This window comes from Pipistrellus kuhlii, unplaced genomic scaffold (genome assembly GCF_014108245.1).
Source record: "Pipistrellus kuhlii isolate mPipKuh1 unplaced genomic scaffold, mPipKuh1.p scaffold_m20_p_38, whole genome shotgun sequence".
Taxonomy (NCBI): domain Eukaryota; kingdom Metazoa; phylum Chordata; class Mammalia; order Chiroptera; family Vespertilionidae; genus Pipistrellus; species Pipistrellus kuhlii.
Window position 1 is genome coordinate 1300707 of NW_023425538.1, and position 15017 is coordinate 1315723.

Here is a 15017-nt window from a genome sequence, read left to right on the forward strand (position 1 = left end):
GATCAGGATAAAAGGCCCGAGCTGGGACTGCAGTGAACTGGAAGGCAGTCAGATTGGAACCATGGAGCTCAGTGTCCTCCTCCTCCTTGCTCTCCTCACAGGACTGGTGATTCTCCTGGCCAGGGGCCACCCAAAGGCACATGGCCACCTTCCTCCAGGCCCCCGTCCCCTGCCCGTCTTCGGGAACCTTCTGCAGATGGACAGAGGAGGCCTACTCAAATCCTTCCAGAGGGTGAGATGCAGGTGTACGGGTTGGAGAGGGGCTTCCCTCACTTACCAGAGAGAGTAAGGGTCCTTCCAGGCTCAGGGGTGGGGAGTGTGAGGTTGGTGAGTAAGAGGCAGGCAGCTGAAGCACGGTAGATCGTCTTGTGCACTGGGAATTGTGTGCCACTGTCTCTGGAGTGGGCAAGTGGGGATTATGAGCCATGGATATAGCATTTCACATTTTGTGTCACCTTCTGCCAGGTTCTTGGGTGCCTACCTCTCCTACCCCTCCACCATGAGAGAGGAAAAGGGGGCAGTGTCATTAGTCAAATCGGTTTCTCCTCTGTCAAAAGAAAAGGAGAGACTGGTCCATATCAGCACCAGGACAGGGGAGGAGGAAGGGAGCAGGAGGCCAGGCACAGAGGGCTTACCAATAATGCATGTGGATGTGCTATATCTAACAGCTGACACTATGGAAGATGTACTGGGCTCTGCATCACTGCTTCCCAGCCATGACTTTGTGTCTTGTCATCTATTCAGTTATTAGTAATGTAATCTACCCCATGAACCGCCCCCCCCCCCATGGGAGAACAGGAGCACTGACAGTAACTTCCAGCTGCCTCCTGCCTTACAGTCCGATCTCCTGCTTCCTCCGCCTACCCACACCCTCCCTCTTTACGGTGATCACACTCCTGAATCTTGGACTTGTCATTATCGTTGCTTTTAAAAGAGAGAGTTTGATCACATAATGTGGAAACCCCAAGTATGTATGATTTAGTTCTCATTGTCTTCAATGTACCACAGGGGACCATGCTTTCCCATAAATTCCTGGACTGAGTTTCTTCATTCAGAATTATGTGGCTGGGGTTTGCCTGTCTTGTGGTGAGAATTCACCAGGTCTCACTTACAACAATCCTGTGAGCTAGGTGAGGTGCTAACCCCATCTTAGAGACTAGGACAGTGAAGCTTAGCCTGGGGAAGCCTGTCCACAGCTACACAGCTGGGCTTCACAGAGGGGAAGCTTGGGTCCAGCAGGGAGGGCCCTCATCTTAGTGCCCTCAGAGACTGAAGCTGCCTGACAATAAATTTCTTGAGAATCTCATTAAACCTTTAGGCTTCCTCCCAATATCCACACACATCATTGCAAACAGTTTGAGAGTTTCAGATCCCCGAAGTTCTTACATGGACCTTGCAAGGATCCTTCAGGTGTTCAGCATCCTCGTGAAGGGGGGCGGGAGAGAGGGAGAGAGAGGGAGAGAGAGAGAGAGAGAGAGAGAGAGAGAGAGAGAGAGAGAGAGAGAGAGAGAGAGAGAATATAAGCTAGTGGGTGCCATGATGGAAGGGGTTGGGGAAGCTGGCACTGCTCCTCCTTTCTTCTCCTACATGTGCCCAAGTCCTTCTGAAGTCAGGCTTGGTCTCATGTTCCAGATTCAACTGTTACTCATCTAGTCTCAGTTTCCTCTTCTGTAAAACAATATAGTGACAATAAAAATGTGTCCCTCATAAAATGGTGAGGATGAGGTGGGGTATTGCATAGAGCCTGGTATATAGTCAATGCTCATTAAATGGCAGCTCCTTTGATCCACTCATTCATTTATCCACTGATTAAATAGTAGATTATTGGGCACCTTCTGAGTGCTGGGGAATGTTCTAGGTGTAGCATTGGACAGAGCATACAAACAAGGAAATAAACATATAAGGTACACAAGAGCTATGATTAAAACTACTTTAGATTGAGTTGGGAGGAAAAGGCTCAATTCTGCTTTGTTTCTGGGCAGAGACAAAGAAAGATGTAGGAACAGGCATCAGAGAGAGGCAGGTGCAAGATCCCTGAAGAATGAGCAAGTTCAGCATCTTGAGGGACAACGTGGAGATGGGATCTGAATGAGGAATGGGGCCAGTGGGGAAAGAAGCAGAGGGATGATGAGACTATGTGGAGCATGGTGGAGACTTCAGTTTTTATTCTCAATGAGGTGGGAGCACTGGAGGATTTGGACCAGGTCAGTGATATTAATTTACATTTTAATAGGATTACTCTGGCATCGGGGTAGAGAGGGATAGGAGATGAAATGATTGTAGATGGGAAAAGAGTGGGAGTAGAGAGACCAGTGAGGAGGTTTTGCAGAGATCAGTGTGAGAAACTTTTCATAAAAATCACAAAACCTTAAACTTTTATGATTGTAAGTCAACTTAAAAAAAAAAAATATATATATATATATATATATATATATATATATATATATATATATATATAATATATAAAAATATATATGGTATATATTTATCGATTTCAGAGAGGAAGGGAGAGGGGGAGAGAGACAGAAACATCAATGATGAGAGAGAGTTATTGATTGGCTGCCTCCTGCATGCCCCCTACTGGAAATTAAGCTCAAAACTCGGGCATGCATCCTTGACCAGAATTGTACCTGGGACCCTCAGTCCACAAGTCAACATTCTAGCCACTGAACCAAACCAGTTAGGGCTGTAAGTCAACTTTTTACTGTTTAACATCACTCTAAGAAGTGCACAAATCATAAGTACTCAGCTCAGTGAATTTTCTCAAACACACTCACACAATATACATGCAGATAAGTAACAACATGGCCCATCCCCAGATACCCAACTCCAGTCACTATCTTCCCACCATCTTGAGACCATAGGTTTATGTTATCCGTTTTTCAACTTTATATAAATAGAATTATCATATATGGACTCTTTTGTATCTAATTTTGCTCAGCATTATGCCTGTGAGGTTCATTCATGCTGTTGGGTATTGCAGTAGTATGTTCTTCTTCTTTTTTTTTTTTTTTTTTTGATATATTTTATTGATTTTTCACAGAGAGGAGGAGAGAGGGATAGAGTTAGAAACATTGATGAGAGAGAATCATCGATCAGCTGCCTCTTGCACACCCCCTACTGGGGATGTGCCCGCAACCAAGGTACATGCTCTTGACTGGAATCGAACCTGGAACCTTTCAGTCCGCAGGCTGATGCTCTATCCACTAAGCCAAACTGGTTTCGGCCTGCAGTAGTATGTTCTTTTCACTGCTGATTAGCATTCCATGGTATGGACACATATGGATGGTGATGATCATTGTATTAATAAGGTTTCAGTCTCCTTGTCCTGTATTTCGGTGAACACAAGTACACATTTTGGGACATGCACCTGAAATTCAGTTGACGAGTCAGGGAGTATACATGTGAACTTTCAGCTTCAGTAAATACCACCGAGCAGTTTCCAAAGTGGCTGTACTATGTTATGTTTTTTTCAGATCTCGTGATCAACACCAGAAGGCATCACTTTCTCTTCCTGTCTATCATAGGGCTGTTCAGGGTATTTCTCTGGGGAAATTATCAGGATGCAGACAGCAGGTTGAAGTGGGTCACAAAAGGATGGTTCTTTAGTTGTGATGCCAGGGAAATCTGGCCAGACTTAAGGTTATGGGCAGGGGTGATATTAGAGCTATTTAACCACCTATACTACCTGGGGCACCAATCAATCACGCAGTCCCTGGCTAGGTCATGGGTTACTCTGTTAGTTGCTGGATCCAGGGAAGGAGAAAGGCAGAGTCAGATGAAGGGTTTCAGGGTGCCAGTTAATTACCAATCTATATGTGTTTTAATGGTTTAACACTTTTGGTGTGGATATGCTTGGCAGCTCCGAGACAAATATGGGGATGTCTTCACGGTGTACCTGGGGTCTAGACCTGTGGTCATACTATGGGGGACAGAGGCCATCCGGGAGGCTCTCGTGGACCAAGCTGAGGCCTTTTCTGGCCGGGCACAAATCGCTGTTGTTGATCAAGTCTTCCAAGGATATGGTAAGGGCCTGAAAGGCACTGAGGGACGGGAGTTGGGAGTTGGGTGGACAGGGTATGAGGATGGGGTTTGCCAGGTGAATCTGGTAAAGCAGAATAGAGGTGGGGTGGAGAGGGACCCAGAATCTCTTTCCAACTTCCTCTGCAACCCATGCCTGCCTCCACAGGTGTGGTGTTTGCCAACGGGGAACGTTGGAAGGCTCTCCGGCGATTTTCTCTGGCCACCATGAGGGACTTCGGGATGGGCAAGCGGAGTGTGGAGGAGCGGATTCAGGAGGAGGCACAGTATCTGGTGGAGGAGCTTCGGAAATCCCAGGGTGAGCCTGGGGGATGGTAAGAAAAGACAGACGGTGTAATAGAGAGGACCAAGGTACATGACAACAGAAAGGCAGAGAAAGAGAAATAGAGATAAAAACAGAGCTAGATAGACCATCAGACAGAGGGACAGGGACACAGGAAGGGACACGGAGATGGATGAAGATGACAAGGGGACCAGAAGAGATGTGGGATGTATACTAATTCAAAGACACACACACACACACACACACACACACACACACACACACACACACACAATATTTTCATTGGTTTCAAGAGAGAAAGGGAGAGGAGAGGAAGGGAGAGGGAGAGAGAGAAAGAGAATCATTGGCTGTCATCTGAATGCCCTCTACTGGGGATTGAGCCTGAAACCTGGGCATGTGCCCTGATCAGGAATTGAACTATTACCTCCTGGTTCATAGGTCAATACTCAACCACTGAACAACATCAGCCAGGCTAAATACTTAGATATTAAGCCTTTTCTGGCTATTTACTTGTGTTCAAGGAAGCCAATTCATGGATTAATTGTATCTATCAAAGGCAAAACAGGACTTAAATAAGGGAAAGCAAAGAGAGAAAAGGAAGAACTTCAGACATTGGAAAACAATGGACTGTTTTCCTTTTCTTTTTTTCTTTTTAAAAAATATATTTTATTGACTTTTTTTACAGAGAGGAAGAGAGACAGACAGAGAACTAGAAACATTGATGAGAGAAAAACAGATTCAGCTGCCTCCTGCACACTCCCCACTGGGGATGTGCCTGCAACCAAGGCATATGCCCTTGATTGGAATCGAACCTGGGACCCCTCAGTCCACAGGACAATGCTTCATCCACTGAGCCAAACCAGTTAGGGCTGTTTTCCTTTTCTTGAGTGAACTGCTGACAAACTGGCAGTGAGGGCAGTGGGGTTTTCTGCTCTGCAGCTGGATGGGCTATCAGAGAAGCACTTCCAGTTGTTTTTAGATTCTCCCTAAAACTGATTTTTATAAGATATAAAGGTAACAGGGTCCTTTCTCAAGAGATTGAAAGATATAAGCATAGAGGTTTGGAAGGAGACGCAGAGGCAGAGACACAGGAACAATAAAAGAAAAGAGACAGAGGGACTAAGAGAAAGACATGAGGAAACAGACTGAGGCAGTCAGAGAAGGTGAAAGAGACAGAGATGGAGGGACCAAATCAAAGAGAGACACACAGGCAGAGTGAGTGAAAGAGACTCCTTGAGGCAAAAAGAAAAAAGCAGAGAAAGTGAGAGAGACAGACAGGCTTAGTAAAGGGTCTGTAGAGGAACAAGAGAAGATGGACAGGTGAGACTCACAGAGAAGACGCCACCAACCAGATGGCCTGAAGATCTGTGATTTGTCCTTGGTGGGCTCACAGCTAGGCTAGCCTCCCCAGGTCTAGCCTAGCGTTTGCAGACATCAGTTAACAAGTGTAGAACAATTTCATGAGGCCTAGAGACCTTAGAGATGAACAAAGGAAGTAAGGGGAGAGACAGAAAGGGGCAGGGAGAACAGAGCTTTTAAATTTGTACATGCAATTGATTGAACACCTGCATTGCACTCCCCCTGGCGCTGGGACTTAATTCTACCTGCTCCCCCAGTGAGAACTGGGGCCTGAGAGGGGACCAACCACACAACCTCTGTAGCTGGGCTGCCTGGGTCTGAATCCTGGCCCCAGTGATGAGTCGCTGGGTAACCCTGGTCAAATTACTTAACTTCTCTGTTTGCCCGTCTATGAAATGGAGATAATAACAGAACTACATCTTCCTTATAGGAGGTGAGAATTAAATAAAATAGCACTGACGATGCTCAATGGCTAGAGCATCGGCTCTCACTCATACTGAAGGGTATCAGGTTCCATTCCTGGTCAAGTTCCATTCCTGGTCTCAGGTTCCATTCCATACCTCGGTTGCAGGGCATGTGGGAGGCAACAAATCAATGTGTCTCTCTCACATGGATTTTCCTCTCTTCCCCCTCCCTTTCTTCATCCCTTCCACTCTCTATAAAATAAAATCAATGGCAAAAACATCCTAAGGTGACAATAAAAATAATAAAATAAAATAATTGACTAGGGCCTGGCGTGTCATATGGGCTAGTGAGTGATAGTTGTTATTATTTCTATTTTCTTTATCATTATTGAGCAATGAAGGATAGTTACACAAAGATGGGGTGGCTGCTTAGTGCTCCCCAGATATTTGAGTCTGTGTTCCTTGACCTGCCACTTCCTCCTCCTAGGAGCCCTCCAGGACCCCACCTTCATCTTCCACTCCATCACTTCCAACATCATCTGCTCCATTGTCTTTGGAAAACGCTTTGCCTACAGAGACCCCGATTTTCTGAGGCTTCTGGACATGTTCTACCAGTCCTTTGCACTCATCAGCTCCTTCTCCAGCCAGGTCATGGAGGGGGTGAGGGAGGGTGGGGAGGAGGTGGACATCCAGGAAAGGGGAAAGGGGTAATCTGCTTTGGGGCCCCAGAAATGCAGCTTGGAAGATGTTCAGGACAACAGGGAGAGACAGGGCCACAGACACTTGGAGGGAGAGAGAGATGGCGAAATAAGGACAAAGAGACAAAGAGAAAGAAAGAGGAGTAATGGAGGAGGCAGAAACAGAAAGTCAGAAATTAGAGGGAGGGAAAAGAGAGAAGAAAGAAAAAACAAGACAAGAAAGAGCAAAGATAAAGAGATCTTGAGAGGCAGAGTTGACAAGAATGAGAGAGAGAGAGAGAGAGAGAGAGAGAGAGAGAGAGAGAGAGAGAGAGAGAATAAGAGATCCCCTCTACCAGAGGTTTTAGGGCCCAGGAGAGTTGTCTCTTCCTCTGACCCACTAGCTCAGCCCCAGAAGAACCTTACAGCCCCACTGTCTCCCACAGGTGTTTGAGCTCTACTCTGGTTTCTTGAAGTACTTTCCTGGCGCACACAGGCAAATCTACAGAAACCTGCAGGAAGTCAAAGACTTCATTGGCCGCAGCGTGGAGAAGCACAGGGAGACCCTGGACCCCAATGCCCCCCGGGACTTCATTGATACCTACCTGCTCCGCATGGACAAAGTGGGGTTTGAGAGAGGGGAATGAAAGGGGAGGGGAGGGAGGAAAAGATGAGGGGAAGTGAAAAGAAGGGAGGGGAAATGAGGAAGATGGAAGAACAGAGGATGTAGAGGGATAATAGGAAAAGGTAAGAGGGATGAAAAAAGGAGAAACTAGGGAAGAGGCAGAGAGGGATGGATAGAGAGAGGGAGAGAGAGAGATCAGAGAAATAAAGGTCAAGGGACAAAAAATAGGGCAGTAGATGAAAAGACCCACAGAGGCAGAAAGAGGCTGGGAGAGAAAGTGAGACAAGCACACCAAAGAGATGTTACCATATATTGAAACAGAGCCAGAGTGAAAAGAGGCAGAGATAGGGATATATGGGTGGACACAAAGAGGACAGAGAAAAGTAAAATGGACCAGATGATGTGAGAGACCCAGAAAGAGGTGGGGGGGACCCCAATAAATACATGCAGCAAGGTTCCAGCCTCCCCTGATTCCAATGAACCCCACCCCTCTGGACCCAGGAGAAGTCTCAACCAAACAGCGAGTTCCACCACCAGAACCTCCTCGACACCGCGCTCTCTCTCTTCTTTGCGGGCACGGAGACCACCAGCACCACTCTCCGCTATGGATTCCTGCTAATGCTCAAATATCCCCACATCACAGGTAGGCAGGGTGGGGGCAGCCAATCTGGGTAGTCCTCTGATCCCTTTTTGGCTGCAGAAGTGGGGTAGAGGTTCTGCCTAAATGAGAGAGGCAGCACTCCCCTCTGAAATCAGGAACACTGCAGGTTTGAATGAGCTGCCAACTAAGCCAGCCTTGTTGGGTGGATGGGTGAAGAATCTGTCAATCTGTTCTCCTGTTTTCAGTGATCTCTTAAAAATTCACTCATCCATCCATACATCCATCCATCTGTCTGTGCTTTAACTGGTCTGTATGCTCAGATTCCTTTATCTATGACCTGCCCAAGAACGTACACTTCCATTCTTTATTTGGATTAATCTATTTACCTGTTGATCCTTTGAAACAAGAGTAATTGAATGAACGATGTGTCGTGATTCGTTGGCTCACTCATTCATGCATGCATGCATCCATCTGTCCTTCTATGAACTAGGTTTTATTCCTTAACAAAGAGATCCCCTCAGTCAGTCTTTCAATTCATTCTTAACTCTTCTACCCCTTCAATTTATTAATTACACAATTAATTCACTGATTCATCTTTCATTTATTCATCTGTCATCAAACCATCATTCATTTATTACTTTTCCTACTAATTTATTCATTCTCTTATTCCTCCATAAATCTAGCCATCCATTTATTCAGGTAATTTATTCGTTGTTTAGGTTTATTTATTTATTTGTCTATTGGTAATTACTCATCTATTGATTGATAAGTAAATACATGAATCCATTAAATACTGCTCTTCCATCCATAAGTCTTTTTATTTATGAATTGGTTGATTGATATATTCATTTATTTACCCAATTACTCATGGGTTAATCTATTGATCTATTTCACTGTCATATTCCTGAGGATCTAGCATAGTACCTCATTTATAATACACACAATAAATATTAGTTCATTTTCCTTTCATCTTAGAGAAGAAAATTTGACAGGTGCATAGGCTTGAGTACTCAATCTGATATGTGATTTTTGTGTGTGTGTGTGTGCTCACACACATGTGCATGTGTGTTTCCCTGTGCATGTGGGGGAAAGAACATTCATTAGATTTCAAAAAGTGAGAATTCTTTGCTCCCCCACTCCAAGCTGATTGTTTTGAGGAGTGTCAATGATTAAACACTTTACTGTAAGTTTAAAAAAATTATTATTATTGATTCAGAGAAGAAGGGAGAGGGAGAGAGATAGAAACATCAATGATGAGAGAGAATCATTGATTGGCTGCCTCCTGCACATCCCCTACTGGGGTATGAGCCTGCAATGCAGGCATGTGTCCTTGACAGGAATTAAACCAGCTTCAGTCCATAGGCCAATGCTCTATCCACTGAGCCAAATCAGCTAGGGCCTATAAGTGTTTCCTGGCTCACTGGCCAATAGAAAGCAGTGTCTCTACTAAAATGTCCATTATTATTATTATTAAATACACTTTTATTGATTTCAGAGAGGAAGGGAGAGGGAGATAGAAACATCAATGAGAAAGAATTATTGATTGCTTCCTACATTGCACACCTCTCACTGGGGATTGAGCCTGCAACTGAGCATATGCTCTAATCAGGAATTGAACCATGAACCCCGGTTCATAGGTCAATGCTCAACCACTGAGCTATGCCGGTTGGGCTGAAATGCTCCTTTAAAAAAAGGTTTACTCTTCTATGCAGAGAAAGTTTACAAGGAGATTGATCAAGTGATTGGCTCACATCGCCCTCCAGCCCTTGATGACCGGGCCAAAATGCCATACACTGAAGCAGTCATCCTTGAGATTCAGAGATTCGGAGACCTGATCCCTATTGGTGTGCCTCACAAGGTCATCAAAGACACTAACTTCCGAGGGTACATCATCCCAAAGGTGAGGCCAGCCAGGCAACCACATCTCTCCTGTGTGGGATCCTGCTTTCTCTTAATCTCCAAATTTGACCTCTTGTTTTATCACTGGGGCTTCTTGTTTCAAGTTGTGTTTCAGGGTGGGGTGGGGAAGGGAATGGCATTATTATTATTTTTTTATCTTGTGATCATTCCTCAGGACACTGAAGTATATCCCATCCTGCACTCTGCTCTCTTTGACTCACGTTACTTTGACACACCAGACACCTTCAACCCTAACCACTTTCTGGATGCCAATGGGGCACTTACGAAGAATGAAGCTTTTATGCCCTTCTCTGTAGGTAAGCTGGATCTATACTTGCTTCCCAGACACCAAAGTGCAGATGTCTTCACCTCCTTGAGACATCAAGGAGAGGCTTTTCATTGAGAAGTTAGTACATTGCCAGCTGCTTTACCTTCATTATGCCATCCCACAACTCCTAAAAGAGGTTTAAAAGGTGAGATCACAGCCCAGTAGCACACCTTAGAATGCTGGACCTTGGTAAGATATGTAAACCTCTCTATACCTTGGTATAAGATATCTGTTGAGAGGCATACTCTGAGCCCAGTGCTTTACTGGGGACTGAAGATAATGCATCAGAAAAATCACATAGACTGAGAAACAGTATCTGTCAGGATGTGAAGACAGAAACAAAACAAAATAGCTGCCATGGGCAGAAAGAAGGACAAGCTTAGCCAAAGAGGTGTTAGAGACAAATGTCTACTGAAGGGTCCAAAGGATAGCCAAAGGATGGAAGGACAGTGTGGGAGGGAGATAACAGGCTCTTCTATAATGAAGTGGGTCATGTAGCCAGTTACAGAAGAGGAACCATGCCAGAGCCCTGCCCTGCAGATTTTTGCGCATGTGTCCTAACTTCTAGGTGTGCCCAAAATGTGAACCCTTCCCCAGATACCTCCACACAGGCACAATGTCCAACCACTTGAAAGGTTTAGGAAATGCCTGGAAACCCAATCATTGAAATGGCCTTTCCAAAGAGGTCAGCTTGCTGATTAGGAACCAGTAAAGTAATGGAGGAGACTCTCAGTGTCTGCCTGACCCTTTGCCCTCATTTCTCTCCAAGCCAGTGGTTTATAACCTACTAGAGGCCCAGTGCATAAAATTTGTGCATGGGGAGGGATAGAGGAGGGTCCCCTCAGCCTAGCATGCACCCTCTTCAATCTGGGACCCCTGGCTCCTAACTGCTCACCTGCCTGCCTAATAGCCCGCTGGCCTGGCAACCCCCAACTTCTCCCTCTGCTGGCCTAATTGCCCCTAATCCTGGCCCCCTGCTGACCAATGTTCTCCTGGTCTCCCCCACCCCCGCTGGCCAGTTGCCCCTACTGCTGCCCTTGCCAGCCTGCTCACCCCAAACTGTCACCCCTCACTGCCCCCACTCTGCCAGCCTGGTTGCCCCCAACTGCCCCCCGCCCCTACCCTGCCGGCCTGGTCGCCTCATGCAGCTTGCTGTTTGATCATTTGGTTGTCCCGTTACTAACCCCTCCTGCTGCCCTGGTCGCCCCATGCAGCCTGCTGCTGGGTCATCTGTTCGGTTGCGATGGTAGCTTAGGCTTTTATATATAGAGACTGGCAGGGGTGTACACCTCTGAGAATCTGATGGAAACCATACACCCACCAAACATATATAAATCACATTCACAAGTTTATTGTACAATATGGGTTTTTTTCTTAACACTGAGATAAGAGACAAAACAGAGATAAGAAAGGAAACAGAAACATACTCAAAGAAACAAAGAACAAACGGTTACCAGAGGCAAGGAAGCTTGGGGAACTGGGTGAAAAGGTGAAAGGAGTTAGAAGTACAAATTGGTAGTTACAGAATATTCACGGCAATGTAAAGTACAATTTATGGAATATGTCAATAATATTGAAATATCTATGTATGGTGTCAGATGTATGGTATACTCATAGGTGGATCACCTCGTATTTTATATATAATATGTATGCCATATATATATATGTCTAACCACTGAACTGTACACTTGAAACTAATATAAAGTAATATTGAATGCCAAGTGTAAATGAAAATAACCCAGAGATAGAAAATCACATGCAGTGCCAGACATTCACCCCACAGTCTCCACCACACATACCTGAAAAACACCAAGTATGATCTACACATATAGGATCCTTAGTGTAGACCAGAAGTTCCTTGAATAATTCTTTTGTTTTGTTAATCCTCACCTGAGGTTATTTTTTCCATTGATTTTTAGAGAGTGCAAGGGAGTGGAGGAGGGAGAGAGAGAGAGAGAGAGAGAGAGAGAGAGAGAGAGAGAGAGAAAACTTCAATGTGAAAGAGACACATTGATTGGTTGCCTCCCGCACGTGCCCTGACAGGGGCTGAGACTCGAATCTGCAACCCAGGTATATGCCCTTGACAAGGAATCAAATCCTGGGCCCTTCAGTGTGCAGGCCAACATTCTAATCACCAAGCCACACTAGCCAGAGCTTTTCTAAGAATTTTTACAGATATTAACAATTCTCCAAATGTTGTCTGAACTATGCCCACATCTATACACGTGGAGGTGTGCTTGCGCGCGCGCGCGCGCGCACACACACACACACACACACACACACACACACACACAACCCAATGTTAGTCCTTAGAATTAGGGGTGTCGAACTCAATCAGAGAAGGGGCCAAAACCTAAAATCCAGCCTAAATCGCGGGCCGAATGGTTTACTGAACAGTCATAAACTGTCATTGTGATGGAAACGCAGCAGAGTGCAGTGATGACAGCGCGGTGAGGGCCACATTGCAAGGCCTGGCGGGACGGATTTGGCTCGCGGGCCTTGTGTTTGACACATGTGCCTTACATTCTGTGAGGCCAACTGAACCTTTGGAAATCTAACAGAAGCTACAATCTCCCCTGGAAAGATATACATCAAAGATTTGCACCTGTTTTAGAGGTTTGGGGACACCCTAAAAGTCCACCCTGAATTACAACTGAAAGGCTAGTCCCATCCAAACCAGTTGCAATAGACATAGATGTCTGGACTTTGGGCAAAGAATATGCATCCAGCCCAGCTGGCGATTGAGCTTTGACCTATTGTATGAACCAGGAGGTCGTGGTTTGAATCCTGGTCAGAGCACATGCCCAGATTGTGGACTTGATCCCAGTAGGGGCCGTGCAGGGGGCAGCTGATCAATGATTTTCTCTCATCATTTATGTTTCTAACGCCTTCTCCCTCTCACTTCCTCTATTTGAAATCAATAAAAATATATTTCACACACACACACACACACACACACACACACACACACACCAAAAAGAATATGCATCCACACCAGATCCACATTGTTGATCTTCTGTGTCCACAGGGAAGCGCATTTGTCTTGGCGAAGGTATTGCCCGTGCGGAATTATTCCTCTTCTTCACCACCATCCTCCAGAATTTCTCCGTGGCCAGTCCCGTGGCCCCTGAGGACATTGACCTCACACCCCGGGAGTGTGGAGTGGGCAAGCTGCCTCCAATATACCAGATCCAATTCCTGTCCCGCTGAGGGGGTTGAAGGAAGGAGATGAAAGGATCCCAGCATCATGAAGTATTCCCATCTCAACAGGGATGTTGCCTGACTCTACTCATGTTCTGCATCTGAGAGATCTGCTACAAGCCAGTCTCCTTCTTCCTCCTTGGTTGCCATCTCCACGAAAAAGTCCACTCTGCAGTCTGCCTCCTTCCATCATGCTGCAGTTCTCCTAAAGACTCAATGAGGTGTTCTCCTTTCATCTGTTAATAGAATTCCAGAAGTGGTGTATATCTGGACATTGGAGGCTGAAAGGGAACTGTCAGCTGAGGACCTCTCTGCAGTTTGCCTCATAGGCCACTGCTTCCCCTGAGTGACTTCTCCCTTCCTTAGAACAAACACAGCCTCCATGTAACAACTCCTTGTGCTCCATGATCTGTACATGCATGATCTTGCTTGAATACTATTCCCACTAGCCCCTTGTGGTGGGTACAACAATTATGTCCATTGTACAGATGAGTACAAAGAGGCAGGGCAATGGCATCAGCTGTCTGAGGTCATATGGTTAGTGAGTGCAAGCGCAAGATTCACACTCAGTCTCTGTGGCTCTAGAACTCAAACTTTTTTTTTTTAATCAAAGCTTCTCCCACCCATATATTTTTAAATTAATCTGAAATCCAGAGACAAAAATAACCAGCCATTTTCACTAGTGTAATTTAGTGCTTTTTGGATTTGCCTCTTCTGCATAATTCATGTAATGAAATGACATAAGTGGCCTTTTGTGAATGGCTTCTTTCATTTAGCATGATATTTTTTAGGTTCACCCACATGGTAGACTGTAGTTGTACCCTGCCTTTGTCCTGCTGCCTCCTCGTTTTACTCTTTCCCTTTCCTTTTCAATATAAAAGGGCCTCCTCAGCCCAGGGCCTCCTGATCTGTGTGGTTATAAACTGGTGCCTTGGATTCCCCAATATACCTCTTTGAATCCACTGAGACTCAAAGAAACATCCAAAACCTGACACCTCCAGGTCAGGTGGTGATCCATTTATTTTTATGTGTGATCATTTATTTTTAGATCACTAGAAATATTTCCAGAAAGTGAATACTTCTACTTCACCTCAATGCCAGCTCCATGAAGGCAAACCCATTGTCTTGTTCATCACAGTTCTCTCAGCACAAATAACCCTGCGTGTCATATGATAGGTGTTAAAAATATTTGCTCAGAAATGAATGAATGAATGACTAGCTCAGGCAATCCTCCAAAGTACCAACATGGACCTAATTTCCCCCATCATGTCCTCCAATCTCACTTTGTTCTGATGCTTTGAATATATCCCTGTTTCTGTGAGCACAAGATGGTCCAATTTTGGACCTTCCAGCTATACTCAAACCCTCATATGCAATGCTACCCTCTGACAAAATGGGCTGAGAGCCACACGTGCAATGCAAAAACCATGGAACAGCCTTCACCTGAATTTGAACCCAGACAGTTTGAACCTAGAGCTCAGACCTTACCACCTGTTCCACCAGCTGGCATACCACCCTTTCTTGAGGGAGGTGCTCTCCATTCAAGGGCACTACCCACCAAGATACCTCAGGCTATCCATAGGAAGGAAGCTTTGGAGC

General features: G+C 45.4%; 1 protein-coding gene across 1 annotated transcript; it reads left to right on the forward strand.

The window, feature by feature from the left end:
- LOC118702365 (cytochrome P450 2B11) lies at window positions 1-14436 on the forward strand. Its single transcript, XM_036408221.2, has 9 exons — window positions 1-232; window positions 3863-4025; window positions 4190-4339; window positions 6575-6735; window positions 7211-7387; window positions 7891-8032; window positions 9703-9890; window positions 10065-10206; window positions 13246-14436. The coding sequence occupies exons 1-9, from the start codon at window positions 62-64 to the stop codon at window positions 13425-13427; spliced, it is 1476 nt and encodes a 491-aa protein (XP_036264114.1). The 5' UTR covers window positions 1-61; the 3' UTR covers window positions 13428-14436.
- The last annotated feature ends 581 nt before the right edge of the window (window positions 14437-15017 follow it).

What these genes read in the sequence shown, in the direction of transcription:
- LOC118702365 (XM_036408221.2), top strand. Translation starts at nt 62, where the DNA reads ATGGAGCTCAGTGTCCTCCTCCTCCTTGCTCTCCTCACAGGACTGGTG. An exon ending in CAAATATCCCCACATCACAG is followed by an intron (nt 8,033 to 9,702) that starts GTAGGCAGGGTG and finishes TCTTCTATGCAG; the next exon opens with AGAAAGTTTACAAGGAGATT. An exon ending in GAGGGTACATCATCCCAAAG is followed by an intron (nt 9,891 to 10,064) that starts GTGAGGCCAGCC and finishes ATCATTCCTCAG; the next exon opens with GACACTGAAGTATATCCCAT.